The sequence below is a fragment of the Oncorhynchus nerka genome, linkage group LG22 (assembly GCF_034236695.1).
Source record: "Oncorhynchus nerka isolate Pitt River linkage group LG22, Oner_Uvic_2.0, whole genome shotgun sequence".
Taxonomy (NCBI): domain Eukaryota; kingdom Metazoa; phylum Chordata; class Actinopteri; order Salmoniformes; family Salmonidae; genus Oncorhynchus; species Oncorhynchus nerka.
Genome location: NC_088417.1, coordinates 20121707 through 20139292, shown reverse-complemented (window position 1 = coordinate 20139292; position 17586 = coordinate 20121707). Strand labels below are relative to the sequence as shown.

Below are 17586 nucleotides of genomic sequence, written 5' to 3'. Positions count from 1 at the left end.
CCCTCTCACTATCTCTGTCTCTCTCTAGCTGTCTCTAGGTCCTCTCACTCTCTCTGTCTCTCTCTAGCTGTCTCTAGGTCCCTCTCACTCTCTCTGCTCCCCTAGCTGTCTCTAGATCCCTCTCTCACTGTCTCTCTAGCTCCGTCTCTAGGTCCCTCTCACTCTCTCTGTCTCCCTCTAGCTCTCTCGTCTCTCTAGGTCCCTCTCACTCTCTCTGTCTCTCTCTAGCTGTCTCTAGATCCCTCTCACTCTCTCTCTGTCTCTCTCTAGATCCCTCTCACTCTCTCTGTCTCTCTCTAGCTGTCTCTAGATCCCTCTCACTCTCTCTCTCTCTCTCTAGCTCCGTCTCTAGGTCCCTCTCACTCTCTCTGTCTCCCTCTAGCTCCGTCTCTAGGTCCCTCTCACTCTCTCTGTCTCTCTCTAGCTGTCTCTAGATCCCTCTCACTCTCTCTCTGTCTCTCTCTAGATCCCTCTCACTCTCTCTGTCTCTCTCTAGCTGTCTTTAGATCCCTCTCACTCTCACTGTCTCTCTCTAGCTGTCTCTAGGTCCCTCTCACTCTCTCTGTCTCTCTCTAGATCCCTCTCACTCTCTCTGTCTCTCTCTAGCTGTCTCTAGATCCCTCTCACTGTCTCTGTCTCTCTCTAGCTGTCTCTAGATCCCTCTCACTCTCACTGTCTCTCTCTAGCTGTCTCTAGGTCCCTCTCACTCTCTCTGTCTCTCTCTAGCTCCGTCTCTAGGTCCCTCTCACTCTCTCTGTCTCTCTCTAGCCGTCTCTAGGTCCCTCTCACTGTCTCTGTCTCTCTCTAGCTGTCTCTAGATCCCTCTCACTCTCTCTGTCTCTCTCTAGCTGTCTCTAGATCCCTCTCACTCTCTCTGTCTCTCTCTAGCTCCGTCTCTAGATCCCTCTCACTCTCTCTGTCTCTCTCTAGCTGTCTTTAGATCCCTCTCACTCTCACTGTCTCTCTCTAGCTGTCTCTAGGTCCCTCTCACTCTCTCTGTCTCTCTCTAGATCCCTCTCACTCTCTCTGTCTCTCTCTAGCTGTCTCTAGATCCCTCTCACTCTCTCTGTCTCTCTCTAGCTCCGTCTCTAGGTCCCTCTCACTGTCTCTGTCTCTCTCTAGCTGTCTCTAGATCCCTCTCACTCTCACTGTCTCTCTCTAGCTGTCTCTAGGTCCCTCTCACTCTCTCTGTCTCTCTCTAGCTCCGTCTCTAGGTCCCTCTCACTGTCTCTGTCTCTCTCTAGCCGTCTCTAGGTCCCTCTCACTGTCTCTGTCTCTCTCTAGCTGTCTCTAGATCCCTCTCACTCTCTCTGTCTCTCTCTAGCTGTCTCTAGATCCCTCTCACTCTCTCTGTCTCTCTCTAGCTGTCTCTAGATCCCTCTCACTCTCACTGTCTCTCTCTAGCTGTCTCTAGTCTCCCTCTCTCTAGATCCTCTCTCTGTCTCTCTCTAGCTCCGTCTCTAGATCCCTCTCACTCTCACTGTCTCTCTCTAGCTGTCTCTAGATCCCTCTCACTCTCACTGTCTCTCTCTAGCTGTCTCTAGATCCCTCTCACTCTCTCTCTGTCTCTCTCTAGATCCCTCTCACTCTCTCTGTCTCTCTCTAGCTGTCTCTAGATCCCTCTCACTGTCTCTCTCTGTCTCTCTCTGTCTCTAGATCCCTCTCACTCTCTCTGTCTCTCCCTAGCTGTCTCTAGATCCCTCTCACTGTCTCTGTCTCTCTCTAGCTGTCTCTAGGTCCCTCTCACTATCTCTGTCTCTCTCTAGCTGTCTCTAGGTCCCTCTGACTCTCTCTGTCTCTCTCTAGCTCCGTCTCTAGGTCCCTCTCACTCTCTCTGCCCCCTAGGTCCCTCTCACTCTCTCTGTCTCCCCTACTGTCTCTAGATCCCTCTCACACTCTCCCTCTAGCTCCGTCTCTAGGTCCCTCTCACTCTCTCTGTCTCTCTCTAGCTGTCTCTAGATCCCTCTCACTCTCTCTCTGTCTCTCTCTAGATCCCTCTCACTCTCTCTGTCTCTCTCTAGCTGTCTCTAGATCCCTCTCACTCTCTCTGTCTCTCTCTAGCTCCGTCTCTAGGTCCCTCTCACTCTCTCTGTCTCCCTCTAGCTCCGTCTCTAGGTCCCTCTCACTCTCTCTGTCTCTCTCTAGCTGTCTCTAGATCCCTCTCACTCTCTCTCTGTCTCTCTCTAGATCCCTCTCACTCTCTCTGTCTCTCTCTAGCTGTCTTTAGATCCCTCTCACTCTCACTGTCTCTCTCTAGCTGTCTCTAGGTCCCTCTCACTCTCTCTGTCTCTCTCTAGATCCCTCTCACTCTCTCTGTCTCTCTCTAGCTGTCTCTAGATCCCTCTCACTGTCTCTGTCTCTCTCTAGCTGTCTCTAGATCCCTCTCACTCTCACTGTCTCTCTCTAGCTGTCTCTAGGTCCCTCTCACTCTCTCTGTCTCTCTCTAGCTCCGTCTCTAGGTCCCTCTCACTCTCTCTGTCTCTCTCTAGCTGTCTCTAGGTCCCTCTCACTGTCTCTGTCTCTCTCTAGCTGTCTCTAGATCCCTCTCACTCTCTCTGTCTCTCTCTAGCTGTCTCTAGATCCCTCTCACTCTCTCTGTCTCTCTCTAGCTCCGTCTCTAGATCCCTCTCACTCTCTCTGTCTCTCTCTAGCTGTCTTTAGATCCCTCTCACTCTCACTGTCTCTCTCTAGCTGTCTCTAGGTCCCTCTCACTCTCTCTGTCTCTCTCTAGATCCCTCTCACTCTCTCTGTCTCTCTCTAGCTGTCTCTAGATCCCTCTCACTCTCTCTGTCTCTCTCTAGCTCCGTCTCTAGGTCCCTCTCACTGTCTCTGTCTCTCTCTAGCTGTCTCTAGATCCCTCTCACTCTCACTGTCTCTCTCTAGCTGTCTCTAGGTCCCTCTCACTCTCTCTGTCTCTCTCTAGCTCCGTCTCTAGGTCCCTCTCACTGTCTCTGTCTCTCTCTAGCTGTCTCTAGATCCCTCTCACTCTCTCTGTCTCTCTCTAGCTGTCTCTAGATCCCTCTCACTCTCTCTGTCTCTCTCTAGCTCCGTCTCTAGATCCCTCCCACTGTCTCTGTCTCTCTCTAGCTGTCTCTAGATCCCTCTCACTCTCTCTGTCTCTCTCTAGCTCCGTCTCTAGATCCCTCCCACTGTCTCTGTCTCTCTCTAGCTGTCTTTAGATCCCTCTCACTCTCACTGTCTCTCTCTAGCTGTCTCTAGGTCCCTCTCACTCTCTCTGTCTCTCTCTAGCTCCGTCTCTAGATCCCTCCCACTGTCTCTGTCTCTCTCTAGCTGTCTTTAGATCCTTCTCACTCTCACTGTCTCTCTCTAGCTGTCTCTAGATCCCTCCCACTGTCTCTGTCTCTCTCTAGCTGTCTCTAGATCCCTCTCACTCTCTCTGTCTCTCTCTAGCTCCGTCTCTAGATCCCTCCCACTGTCTCTGTCTCTCTCTAGCTGTCTTTAGATCCCTCTCACTCTCTCTGTCTCTCTCTAGCTGTCTCTAGATCCCTCTCACTCTCTCTGTCTCTCTCTAGCTCCGTCTCTAGATCCCTCCCACTGTCTCTGTCTCTCTCTAGCTGTCTTTAGATCCCTCTCACTCTCACTGTCTCTCTCTAGCTGTCTCTAGGTCCCTCTCTCTGTTTCTCTCTAGCTCCGTCTCTAGGTCCCTCTCACTGTCTCTGTCTCTCTCTAGCTCCGTCTCTAGGTCCCTCTTACTCTCTCTGTCTCTCTCTCTCTATATTTTTCTCTGTCTGTCTCACCTGGTTGTTTCTGTCGTGGTTTGGGCAGGTTGGTAACACAGGTGTGAGGACACATGAGCACGTTACAGGGGTGCAGCCCCCCCTCCAGGTACAGCTGTTTGGTCTCAGACAGGTGTATACCCCCCAGGGGGGTCTTAGGGAGGGTGTTGGCTGGAACTAACCCCAGGCAGAACACACCCACACCATGGATACTGTCTATCGCCTGTCAATCACACACACACAGAGGAGGAGTCAAGAGATCATGAACAAAAAAAACTCTGCTGTCAGTTCAAAAGTAGTGTAAAAAACTGATGAGTGCAACATTTTTACAGGTCTGTGTTCTGGTTGCATTATGGTCGTACTGTGGTCTTGAGGTAATTTTACCTGCATTATGGTCGTACTGTGGTCGTGTTGAGGTGGTGTTACATGCATTATGGTCGTACTGTGGTCTTGAGGTAGTTTTACCTGCATTATGGTCGTACTGTGGTCGTGTTGAGGTGGTGTTACATGCATTATGGTCGTACTGTGGTCATGTTGAGGTAGTTTTACCTGCATTATGGTCGTACTGTGGTCGTGTTGAGGTGGTGTTACCTACATTATGGTCGTGTTGAGGTAGTGTTACCTAAATTGTGGTGGCGTTGACGTGGTGTTGAGGTGGTATTACCTACATTATGGTCATACTGTAGTCGTGTTCAGGTAGTGTTACCTACATTATGGTCGTGTTGAGGTGGTGTTACCTACATTATGGTTGTGTTGAGGTAGTGTTAATTACATTATGGTCGTGTTGAGGTAGTGTTAATTACATTATGGTCGTGTTGAGGTAGTGTTACCTGCATTATGGTTGTGTTGAGGTAGTGTTAATTACATTATGGTCGTGTTGAGGGAGTGTTACCTACATTATGGTCGTGTTGAGGTAGTGTAACCTACATTATGGTCGTGTTGAGGTAGTGTTACCTACATTATGGTCGTGTTGAGGTAGTGTAACCTACATTATGGTTGTGTTGAGGTAGTGCATTATGGTCGTACTGTGGTCGTGTTGAGGTGGTGTTACCTACATTATGGTCGCACTGTGGTCGTGTTGAGGTGGTGTTACCTGCATTATGGTCGTACTGTGGTCGTGTTGAGGTAGTGTTACCTACATTATGGTCGTGTTGAGGTAGTGTTACCTGCATTATGGTTGTGTTGAGGTAGTGTTAATTACATTATGGTCGTGTTGAGGGAGTGTTACCTACATTATGGTCGTGTTGAGGTAGTGTAACCTACATTATGGTCGTGTTGAGGTAGTGTTACCTACATTATGGTCGTGTTGAGGTAGTGTAACCTACATTATGGTTGTGTTGAGGTAGTGCATTATGGTCGTACTGTGGTCGTGTTGAGGTGGTGTTAGCTACATTATGGTCGCACTGTGGTCGTGTTGAGGTAGTGTTACCTGCATTATGGTCGTGTTGAGGTAGTGTTACCTGCATTATGGTCGTGTTGAGGTAGTGTTACCTGCATTATGGTCGTGTTGAGGTAGTGTTACCTGCATTATGGTCGTGTTGAGGTAGTGTTACCTACATTATGGTCGTACTGTGGTCATGTTGAGGTAGTGTTACCTACATTATGGTCGTACTGTGGTCGTGTTGCAGTGGTGTTACCTACATTATGGTCGTACTGTGGTCGTGTTGCAGTGGTGTTACCTACATTATGGTCATACTGTGGTCGTATTGCAGTGGTGTTACCTACATTATGGTCGTGTTGAGGTAGTGTAACCTACATTATGGTCGTGTTGAGGTAGTGTTACCTACATTATGGTTGTGTTGAGGTAGTGCATTATGGTCGTACTGTGGTCGTGTTGAGGTGGTGTTACCTACATTATGGTCGCACTGTGGTCGTGTTGAGGTGGTGTTACCTGCATTATGGTCGTACTGTGGTCGTGTTGAGGTAGTGTTACCTACATTATGGTCGTGTTGAGGTAGTGTTACCTGCATTATGGTTGTGTTGAGGTAGTGTTAATTACATTATGGTCGTGTTGAGGGAGTGTTACCTACATTATGGTCGTGTTGAGGTAGTGTAACCTACATTATGGTCGTGTTGAGGTAGTGTTACCTACATTATGGTCGTGTTGAGGTAGTGTAACCTACATTATGGTTGTGTTGAGGTAGTGCATTATGGTCGTACTGTGGTCGTGTTGAGGTGGTGTTACCTACATTATGGTCGCACTGTGGTCGTGTTGAGGTGGTGTTACCTGCATTATGGTCGTACTGTGGTCGTGTTGAGGTAGTGTTACCTGCATTATGGTCGTACTGTGGTCGTGTTGAGGTAGTGTTACCTGCATTATGGTCGTGTTGAGGTAGTGTTACCTGCATTATGGTCGTGTTGAGGTAGTGTTACCTGCATTATGGTCGTGTTGAGGTAGTGTTACATGCATTATGGTCGTGTTGAGGTAGTGTTACCTGCATTATGGTCGTGTTGAGGTAGTGTTACCTACATTATGGTCGTGTTGAGGTAGTGTTACCTACATTATGGTCGTACTGTGGTCGTGTTGCAGTGGTGTTACCTACATTATGGTCGTACTGTGGTCGTGTTGCAGTGGTGTTACCTACATTATGGTCGTACTGTGGTCATGTTGAGGTAGTGTTACCTACATTATGGTCGTACTGTGGTCGTGTTGCAGTGGTGTTACCTACATTATGGTCGTACTGTGGTCATGTTGAGGTAGTGTTACCTACATTATGGTCGTACTGTGGTCGTGTTGCAGTGGTGTTACCTACATTATGGTCATACTGTGGTCGTATTGCAGTGGTGTTACCTACATTATGGTCGTGTTGAGGTAGTGTTACCTACATTATGGTCGTGTTGAGGTAGTGTTACCTACATTATGGTCGTACTGTGGTCATGTTGAGGTAGTGTTACCTACATTATGGTCGTACTGTGGTTGTGTTGCAGTGGTGTTACCTACATTATGGTCATACTGTGGTCGTGTTGAGGTGGTGTTACCTACATTATGGTCGTACTGTGGTCATGTTGAGGTAGTGTTACCTACATTATGGTCGTACTGTGGTCGTGTTGCAGTGGTGTTACCTACATTATGGTCGTATTGTGGTCATGTTGAGGTAGTGTTACCTACATTATGGTCGTACTGTGGTCGTGTTGAGGTAGTGTTACCTACATTATGATCGTACTGTGTTTGTGTTGAGGTGGTGTTACCTGCATTATGGTCGTGTTGAGGTAGTGTTACCTGCATTATGGTCGTGTTGAGGTAGTGTTACCTACATTATGCTCGTACTGTGTTTGTGTTGAGGTAGTGTTACCTGCATTATGGTCGTACTGTGTTTGTGTTGAGGTAGTGTTACCTGCATTATGGTCGTGTTGAGGTAGTGTTCCCTGCATTATGGTCGTGTTGAGGTAGTGTTACCTGCATTATGGTCGTGTTGAGGGAGTGTTACCTGCATTATGGTCGTGTTGAGGTAGTGTTACCTACATTATGGTCGTGTTGCAGTGGTGTTACCTACATTATGGTCGTACTGTGGTCATGTTGAGGTAGTGTTACCTGCATTATGGTCGAGTTGAGGTAGTGTTACCTACATTATGGTTGTGTTGAGGTAGTGTTACCTACATTATGGTCGAGTTGAGGTAGTGTTACCTACATTATGGTCGTACTGTGGTCATGTTGAGGTAGTGTTACCTACATTATGGTCGTACTGTGGTCATGTTGAGGTAGTGTTACCTACATTATGGTCGTACTGTGGTCGTGTTGCAGTGGTGTTACCTACATTATGGTCGTACTGTGGTCGTGTTGCAGTGGTGTTACCTACATTATGATCGTACTGTGGTCGTGTTGCAGTGGTGTTACCTACATTATGGTCGTACTGTGGTCATGTTGAGGTAGTGTTACCTACATTATGTTCGTGTTGAGGTAGTGTTACCTACATTATGATCGTACTGTGGTCGTGTTGCAGTGGTGTTACCTACATTATGGTCGTACTGTGGTCATGTTGAGGTAGTGTTACCTACATTATGGTCGTGTTGAGGTAGTGTTACCTACATTATGGTCGTGTTGAGGTAGTGTTACCTACATTATGGTTGTGTTGAGGTAGTGTTACCTACATTATGGTCGTGTTGAGGTAGTGTTACCTACATTATGGTTGTGTTGAGGTAGTGTTACCTACATTATGGTCGTGTTGAGGTAGTGTTACCTACATTATGGTTGTGTTGAGGTAGTGTTGAGGTAGTGTTACCTACATTATGGTTGTGTTGAGGTAGTGTTACCTACATTATGGTCGTGTTGAGGTAGTGTTGAGGTAGTGTTACCTACATTATGGTCGTGTTGAGGTAGTGTTACCTACATTATGGTTGTGTTAAGGTAGTGTTACCTACATTATGGTCGTGTTGAGGTAGTGTTACCTACATTATGGTCGTACTGTGGTCATGTTGAGGTAGTGTTGAGGTAGTGTTACCTACATTATGGTCGTGTTGAGGTAGTGTTGAGGTAGTGTTACCTACATTATGGTCGTGTTGAGGTAGTGTTGAGGTAGTGTTACCTACATTATGGTTGTGTTGAGGTAGTGTTACCTACATTATGGTCGTGTTGAGGTAGTGTTACCTACATTATGGTTGTGTTGAGGTAGTGTTACCTACATTATGGTCGTGTTGAGGTAGTGTTACCTACATTATGGTTGTGTTGAGGTAGTGTTACCTACATTATGGTCGTGTTGAGGTAGTGTTGAGGTAGTGTTGAGGTAGTGTTACCTACATTATGGTTGTGTTGAGGTAGTGTTGAGGTAGTGTTACCTACATTATGGTTGTGTTGAGGTAGTGTTACCTACATTATGGTTGTGTTGAGGTAGTGTTGAGGTAGTGTTACCTACATTATGGTTGTGTTGAGGTAGTGTTACCTACATTATGGTCGTACTGTGGTCGTGTTGCAGTGGTGTTACCTACATTATGGTCGTACTGTGGTCGTGTTGAGGTGGTGTTACCTACATTATGGTCGTACTGTGGTCATGTTGAGGTAGTGTTACCTACATTATGGTCGTACTGTGGTCGTGTTGCAGTGGTGTTACCTACATTATGGTCGTATTGTGGTCATGTTGAGGTAGTGTTACCTACATTATGGTCAGTGGTGTTACTGTGGTCGTGTTGAGGTAGTGTTACCTACATTATGGTCGTACTGTGGTCGTGTTGCAGTGGTGTTACCTACATTATGGTCGTGTTGAGGTAGTGTGTGGTCATGTTGAGGTAGTGTTACCTACATTATGGTCGTACTGTGGTCGTGTTGCAGTGGTGTTACCTACATTATGGTCATACTGTGGTCGTGTTGCAGTGGTGTTACCTACATTATGGTCGTACTGTGGTCGTGTTGCAGTGGTGTTACCTACATTATGGTCGTACTGTGGTCGTGTTGCAGTGGTGTTACCTACATTATGGTCGTACTGTGGTCGTGTTGCAGTGGTGTTACCTACATTATGGTCGTACTGTGGTCGTGTTGCAGTGGTGTTACCTACATTATGGTCATAATGTGATCGTATTGTTGAGTGGTGTTACCTACATTATGGTCGTACTGTGGTCGTGTTGCAGTGGTGTTACCTACATTATGATCGTACTGTGTTTGTGTTGAGGTGGTGTTACCTGCATTATGGTCGTGTTGAGGTAGTGTTACCTGCATTATGGTCGTGTTGAGGTAGTGTTACCTACATTATGCTCGTACTGTGTTTGTGTTGAGGTAGTGTTACCTGCATTATGGTCGTACTGTGTTTGTGTTGAGGTAGTGTTACCTGCATTATGGTCGTGTTGAGGTAGTGTTCCCTGCATTATGGTCGTGTTGAGGTAGTGTTACCTGCATTATGGTCGTGTTGAGGGAGTGTTACCTGCATTATGGTCGTGTTGAGGTAGTGTTACCTACATTATGGTCGTGTTGCAGTGGTGTTACCTACATTATGGTCGTACTGTGGTCATGTTGAGGTAGTGTTACCTGCATTATGGTCGAGTTGAGGTAGTGTTACCTACATTATGGTTGTGTTGAGGTAGTGTTACCTACATTATGGTCGAGTTGAGGTAGTGTTACCTACATTATGGTCGTACTGTGGTCATGTTGAGGTAGTGTTACCTACATTATGGTCGTACTGTGGTCATGTTGAGGTAGTGTTACCTACATTATGGTCGTACTGTGGTCGTGTTGCAGTGGTGTTACCTACATTATGGTCGTACTGTGGTCGTGTTGCAGTGGTGTTACCTACATTATGATCGTACTGTGGTCGTGTTGCAGTGGTGTTACCTACATTATGGTCGTACTGTGGTCATGTTGAGGTAGTGTTACCTACATTATGGTCGTGTTGAGGTAGTGTTACCTACATTATGATCGTACTGTGGTCGTGTTGCAGTGGTGTTACCTACATTATGGTCGTACTGTGGTCATGTTGAGGTCCTACATTATGGTTGTTGAGGTAGTGTTACCTACATTATGGTCGTGTTGAGGTAGTGTTACCTACATTATGGTTGTGTTGAGGTAGTGTTACCTACATTATGGTCGTGTTGAGGTAGTGTTACCTACATTATGGTTGTGTTGAGGTAGTGTTACCTACATTATGGTCGTGTTGAGGTAGTGTTACCTACATTATGGTTGTGTTGAGGTAGTGTTGAGGTAGTGTTACCTACATTATGGTTGTGTTGAGGTAGTGTTACCTACATTATGGTCGTGTTGAGGTAGTGTTGAGGTAGTGTTACCTACATTATGGTCGTGTTGAGGTAGTGTTGAGGTAGTGTTACCTACATTATGGTTGTGTTGAGGTAGTGTTACCTACATTATGGTCGTGTTGAGGTAGTGTTACCTACATTATGGTCGTACTGTGGTCATGTTGGTAGTGTTGAGGTAGTGTTGGTCGTGTTGAGGTAGTGTTGAGGTAGTGTTACCTACATTATGGTCGTGTTGAGGTAGTGTTGAGGTAGTGTTACCTACATTATGGTCGTGTTGAGGTAGTGTTACCTACATTATGGTTGTGTTGAGGTAGTGTTACCTACATTATGGTCGTGTTGAGGTAGTGTTACCTACATTATGGTTGTGTTGAGGTAGTGTTACCTACATTATGGTCGTGTTGAGGTAGTGTTGAGGTAGTGTTGAGGTAGTGTTACCTACATTATGGTTGTGTTGAGGTAGTGTTGAGGTAGTGTTACCTACATTATGGTTGTGTTGAGGTAGTGTTACCTACATTATGGTTGTGTTGAGGTAGTGTTGGTAGTGTTGAGGTAGTGTTACCTACATTATGGTGTGTTGAGGTAGTGTTGAGGTAGTGTTACCTACATTATGGTTGTGTTGAGGTAGTGTTGAGGTAGTGTTACCTACATTATGGTTGTGTTGAGGTAGTGTTACCTACATTATGGTCGTGTTGAGGTAGTGTTGAGGTAGTGTTACCTACATTATGGTCGTACTGTGGTCGTGTTGCAGTGGTGTTACCTACATTATGGTCGTACTGTGGTCGTGTTGAGGTGGTGTTACCTACATTATGGTCGTACTGTGGTCATGTTGAGGTAGTGTTACCTACATTATGGTCGTACTGTGGTCGTGTTGCAGTGGTGTTACCTACATTATGGTCGTATTGTGGTCATGTTGAGGTAGTGTTACCTACATTATGGTCGTACTGTGGTCGTGTTGAGGTAGTGTTACCTACATTATGGTCGTACTGTGGTCGTGTTGCAGTGGTGTTACCTACATTATGGTCGTACTGTGGTCATGTTGAGGTAGTGTTACCTACATTATGGTCGTACTGTGGTCGTGTTGCAGTGGTGTTACCTACATTATGGTCATACTGTGGTCGTGTTGCAGTGGTGTTACCTACATTATGGTCGTACTGTGGTCGTGTTGCAGTGGTGTTACCTACATTATGGTCGTACTGTGGTCGTGTTGCAGTGGTGTTACCTACATTATGGTCGTACTGTGGTCGTGTTGCAGTGGTGTTACCTACATTATGGTCGTACTGTGGTCGTGTTGCAGTGGTGTTACCTACATTATGGTCATAATGTGATCGTATTGCAGTGGTGTTACCTACATTATGGTCGTACTGTGGTCGTGTTGCAGTGGTGTTACCTACATTATGATCGTACTGTGTTTGTGTTGAGGTGGTGTTACCTGCATTATGGTCGTGTTGAGGTAGTGTTACCTGCATTATGGTCGTGTTGAGGTAGTGTTACCTACATTATGCTCGTACTGTGTTTGTGTTGAGGTAGTGTTACCTGCATTATGGTCGTACTGTGTTTGTGTTGAGGTAGTGTTACCTGCATTATGGTCGTGTTGAGGTAGTGTTCCCTGCATTATGGTCGTGTTGAGGTAGTGTTACCTGCATTATGGTCGTGTTGAGGGAGTGTTACCTGCATTATGGTCGTGTTGAGGTAGTGTTACCTACATTATGGTCGTGTTGCAGTGGTGTTACCTACATTATGGTCGTACTGTGGTCATGTTGAGGTAGTGTTACCTGCATTATGGTCGAGTTGAGGTAGTGTTACCTACATTATGGTTGTGTTGAGGTAGTGTTACCTACATTATGGTCGAGTTGAGGTAGTGTTACCTACATTATGGTCGTACTGTGGTCATGTTGAGGTAGTGTTACCTACATTATGGTCGTACTGTGGTCATGTTGAGGTAGTGTTACCTACATTATGGTCGTACTGTGGTCGTGTTGCAGTGGTGTTACCTACATTATGGTCGTACTGTGGTCGTGTTGCAGTGGTGTTACCTACATTATGATCGTACTGTGGTCGTGTTGCAGTGGTGTTACCTACATTATGGTCGTACTGTGGTCATGTTGAGGTAGTGTTACCTACATTATGGTCGTGTTGAGGTAGTGTTACCTACATTATGATCGTACTGTGGTCGTGTTGCAGTGGTGTTACCTACATTATGGTCGTACTGTGGTCATGTTGAGGTAGTGTTACCTACATTATGGTCGTGTTGAGGTAGTGTTACCTACATTATGGTCGTGTTGAGGTAGTGTTACCTACATTATGGTTGTGTTGAGGTAGTGTTACCTACATTATGGTCGTGTTGAGGTAGTGTTACCTACATTATGGTTGTGTTGAGGTAGTGTTACCTACATTATGGTCGTGTTGAGGTAGTGTTACCTACATTATGGTTGTGTTGAGGTAGTGTTGAGGTAGTGTTACCTACATTATGGTTGTGTTGAGGTAGTGTTACCTACATTATGGTCGTGTTGAGGTAGTGTTGAGGTAGTGTTACCTACATTATGGTCGTGTTGAGGTAGTGTTGAGGTAGTGTTACCTACATTATGGTTGTGTTGAGGTAGTGTTACCTACATTATGGTCGTGTTGAGGTAGTGTTACCTACATTATGGTCGTACTGTGGTCATGTTGAGGTAGTGTTGAGGTAGTGTTACCTACATTATGGTCGTGTTGAGGTAGTGTTGAGGTAGTGTTACCTACATTATGGTCGTGTTGAGGTAGTGTTGAGGTAGTGTTACCTACATTATGGTCGTGTTGAGGTAGTGTTACCTACATTATGGTTGTGTTGAGGTAGTGTTACCTACATTATGGTCGTGTTGAGGTAGTGTTACCTACATTATGGTTGTGTTGAGGTAGTGTTACCTACATTATGGTCGTGTTGAGGTAGTGTTGAGGTAGTGTTGAGGTAGTGTTACCTACATTATGGTTGTGTTGAGGTAGTGTTGAGGTAGTGTTACCTACATTATGGTTGTGTTGAGGTAGTGTTACCTACATTATGGTCGTGTTGAGGTAGTGTTGAGGTAGTGTTACCTACATTATGGTCGTGTTGAGGTAGTGTTGAGGTAGTGTTACCTACATTATGGTTGTGTTGAGGTAGTGTTACCTACATTATGGTCGTGTTGAGGTAGTGTTACCTACATTATGGTCGTACTGTGGTCATGTTGAGGTAGTGTTGAGGTAGTGTTACCTACATTATGGTCGTGTTGAGGTAGTGTTGAGGTAGTGTTACCTACATTATGGTCGTACTGTGGTCGACCTGTATTATGGTCGTACTGTGGTCGACCTGTATTATGGTCGTGCTGTGGTCGTGTTGCAGTGGTGTTACCTACATTATGGTCGTACTGTGGTCGTGTTGCAGTGGTGTTACCTACATTATGGTCGTACTGTGGTCGTGTTGCAGTGGTGTTACCTACATTATGGTCGTACTGTGGTCGTGTTGCAGTGGTGTTACCTACATTATGGTCGTACTGTGGTCGTGTTGCAGTGGTGTTACCTACATTATGGTCGTACTGTGGTCGTGTTGCAGTGGTGTTACCTACTATGGTCGTACTGTGGTCGTGTTGCAGTGGTGTTACCTACATTATGGTCGTACTGTGGGCGTGTTGCAGTGGTGTTACCTACATTATGGTCGTACTGTGGTCGTGTTGCAGTGGTGTTACCTACATTATGGTCGTACTGTGGTCGTGTTGCAGTGGTGTTACCTACATTATGGTCGTACTGTGGTCGTGTTGCAGTGGTGTTACCTACATTATGGTCGTACTGTGGTCGTGTTGCAGTGGTGTTACCTACATTATGGTCGTACTGTGGTCGTGTTGCAGTGGTGTTACCTACATTATGGTCGTACTGTGGTCGTGTTGCAGTGGTGTTACCTACATTATGGTCGTACTGTGGTCGTGTTGCAGTGGTGTTACCTACATTATGGTCGTACTGTGGTCGTGTTGCAGTGGTGTTACCTACATTATGGTCATACTGTGGTCGTGTTGAGGTAGTGTTACCTACATTATGGTCGTGTTGAGGTAGTGTTACCTGCATTATGGTCGTGTTGAGGTAGTGTGACCTGCATTATGGTCGTGTTGAGGTAGTGTTACCTGCATTATGGTCGTGTTGAGGTAGTGTTACCTGCATTATGGTCGTGTTGAGGTAGTGTTACCTGCATTATGGTCGTGTTGAGGTAGTGTTACCTACATTATGGTCGTGTTCAGTGGTGTTACCTGCAGCACGCGGCTCATCCACTGGAAGCTGTCCTCCTCAGTAGAGTCTGGTCTCTGCTCTGCTACCACCACGATACGCTCATCACGCAGCACGGTCACACTGAACACTGCTATCCTGGAGCCACATACAGACAGAAGGTTAGAGTTAGATGGTTATTAAGGTACTGTATATGTACTGCTACCGTTTACATGCAGAGTACAGAGGAGAATACTATTCCCTATGTAGGCCACTACTTTTGACCAGAACATGTGGCCCGGTTGCATACCTCCCCCTGTAGACGAATTTCATTGGCTCCACGGCCAGTGCGGTGGCTACGATGTCATCAGCGTTATGTCTGCGCCCGCTGACCATGATGAGGCCGTCCATCTTTCCGGAGATAAACACCAGACCGCCTGGACCCACAAAGCCCAGTAGCCCCGTACGCACAAACGCATACTCACTGACCAGGCCTCCACCTGAGGCTACAGGGAACACCTACACACACACACACACACGTATCATACACAAACATTACACACACATATTATAAACAAACACCCACACGTTATACACATATTGTACATGTACTCATACATTATACACAAATACTAAATGTATTTTACACGCACGCACGCACACGTACACACGTCTCCTTACCTCAAAGGTGTTCTTGGTCATGCCTGTCAATCCATAGTAAGAGGTTCCCGTGGCGACAGAACACACACACAGCTCCCCGATCTCATCTGTCTTACACAGGAGAGGCACACCCTCTGGCTTCACCACACACACTACGGCTGGGGACAGAACACACACATTAAACCTCACATTCACCCCTCACAAAACTGGAGCTGAAGAAGAGAGCAGGCTTAACACACACACACAGGTATGTACATGTACACGCACACAAATGTGCATGCGCACACACACAAACACAGACCCCTACCTCCAGGCATAACAGTGCCCACATACTGCACAGTGAGGACTGACAGGCATTCCTCGGTGTCGACGCGGACCACACACAAACACAGACCCCTACCTCCAGGCATAACAGTGCCCACATCCTGCACAGTGAGGACTGACAGGCGTTCCTCGGTGTCGACGCGGACCACACACAAACACAGACCCCTACCTCCAGGCATAACAGTGCCCACATCCTGCACAGTGAGGACTGACAGGCGTTCCTCGGTGTCGACGCGGACCACACACAAACACAGACCCCTACCTCCAGGCATAACAGTGCCCACATCCTGCACAGTGAGGACTGACAGGCGTTCCTCGGTGTCGACGCGGACCACACTGTAACTCAGACCCTGCATGGAGAGAACCCCTCGGCCTGGTGGCTGGCTACTGTCCTCCACTGGCCTGGATCAGAGAGAAACAGAGAGGAAGAGCTATATTACACTATAACACATCTAAGCTAGTGCCCCCTCAGCCACTTCACCTAGTGAGAATACTTTTCCAAACCAACTAAATCTAAATGTTTAGTCTGTTACTCTAGGATAGACCAAGTGAGAATGCTGCTGATTATTATGATGTGTGTGCACCTTCTGATGGCAACGGTCAGGGCTTCAGGAGAGCTGGCACAGGGACAGATGACCTCTGACCTCAAGCCTTTACTCTGGAACACGTTGAGGAACGCATCACAGGATGAAATAGACCCTGGAGGAGGAGAGGAAAGAGGGATGAAAGGAGGACAGGAGCAGAGAGGAGGGAAGGGCAAGATAGATTGAGGTGGGAAGTAGAGTGATAGTTACAGGGGTTAGATCCGTCGGCGACCAGCAGCATCCGGAGGGAACTCAGGCTGATGTCCTTCTGCTCTCTGTGGGCCACCAGAGCCCAGTGCATGTCCCTGGACTTTACACACGCTACCTTGGCTGGAGAGGGACACACACAGTGTTGACATCAGTTCTAACAAAGTTGGCATCAAATACTGAATGATTGACATATGACTTGATGAGAATATCTTATAGATTGACAGATGAATTGATTATAGAGTGGTTGATTGACAGGTTGGTGTGTCTGACCTTTGAAGTGGTAGACCTTCTGTATCCAGGACAACGGGTTGACCTTCATCAGAGAGTAGGGAACGCTGATCACATGCATCATGTTCATCACACTCTGGAGATGGGAGACACACATAACCTTCAACCTCTAACCATTAACCCCTTATCATACTTTCCCTGCACCTGACCTCTAGTAGCTGGTCTTACCGTGAGGATGCCGTGCCACAGTCCCACATCCTTCTTAAAGTCTAGAACATTCACTATGGTCTCCGCTGCAGAGAGAGGAGAGGTAGAGGGGGTAGAAGAGAGGAGTGAGTGATTACCTGGCAGAGGGTGTATCTGTGGGAGCGCACATGTGTGGGTGTGTGTGTGAGTGAGTGAGTGAGTGAGTGAGTGAGTGAGTGAGTGAGTGAGTGAGTGAGTGAGTGAGTGAGTGAGTGAGTGTGTAAGAGAGAGAGAGAGAGAGACTGTCTGTTTGACTTAAAGTGAGTGTCTTACCTTCTGTGTAGCCACACGACTGTGTGAGGGATTGGCAGTGAGTCAGCAGAGCGATCCTCATCACTGTCACGCCCAGGACACTCCCATCCTTACACGTTTTATACTGAGAGAGAGAGACAGAGAGAGAGAGACAGAGACAGAGACAGAGAGAGAGACAGAGACAGAGAGAGAGAGGCAGAGAGAGACAGAGAGAGACAGAGAGAGACAGAGAGAGAGAGAGACAGAGACAGAGACAGAGAGAGAGACAGAGAGACAGAGACAGAGAGAGAGAGGCAGAGAGAGACAGAGACAGAGAGAGACAGAGAGAGACGGAGAGAGACAGAGAGAGACAGAGAGAGAGACAGAGAGAGAGAGACAGAGACAGAGAGAGACAGAGAGAGACAGAGAGAGAGACAGAGAGAGAGAGAGACAGAGACAGAGACAGAGAGAGAGAGGCAGAGAGAGAC

The 17586-nt window shown here is 46.7% G+C and overlaps 1 protein-coding gene across 1 annotated transcript in view; it reads right to left on the bottom strand.

The window, feature by feature from the left end:
* LOC115104502 (disco-interacting protein 2 homolog C-like) overlaps positions 1-17586 on the bottom strand; it is a 73300-nt gene that overhangs the window by 43168 nt on the left and 12546 nt on the right. Inside the window, exons 13-22 of the mRNA XM_065007025.1 lie at positions 17141-17243; positions 16850-16914; positions 16664-16757; positions 16394-16513; positions 16184-16298; positions 15856-16001; positions 15297-15427; positions 14926-15134; positions 14660-14774; positions 3759-3960 (exon numbers count right to left, since the gene is read on the bottom strand). Of these exons, the coding sequence (XP_064863097.1) occupies positions 3759-3960; positions 14660-14774; positions 14926-15134; positions 15297-15427; positions 15856-16001; positions 16184-16298; positions 16394-16513; positions 16664-16757; positions 16850-16914; positions 17141-17243 (1300 nt within the window). The remainder of the gene's footprint in view (positions 1-3758; positions 3961-14659; positions 14775-14925; positions 15135-15296; positions 15428-15855; positions 16002-16183; positions 16299-16393; positions 16514-16663; positions 16758-16849; positions 16915-17140; positions 17244-17586) is intronic.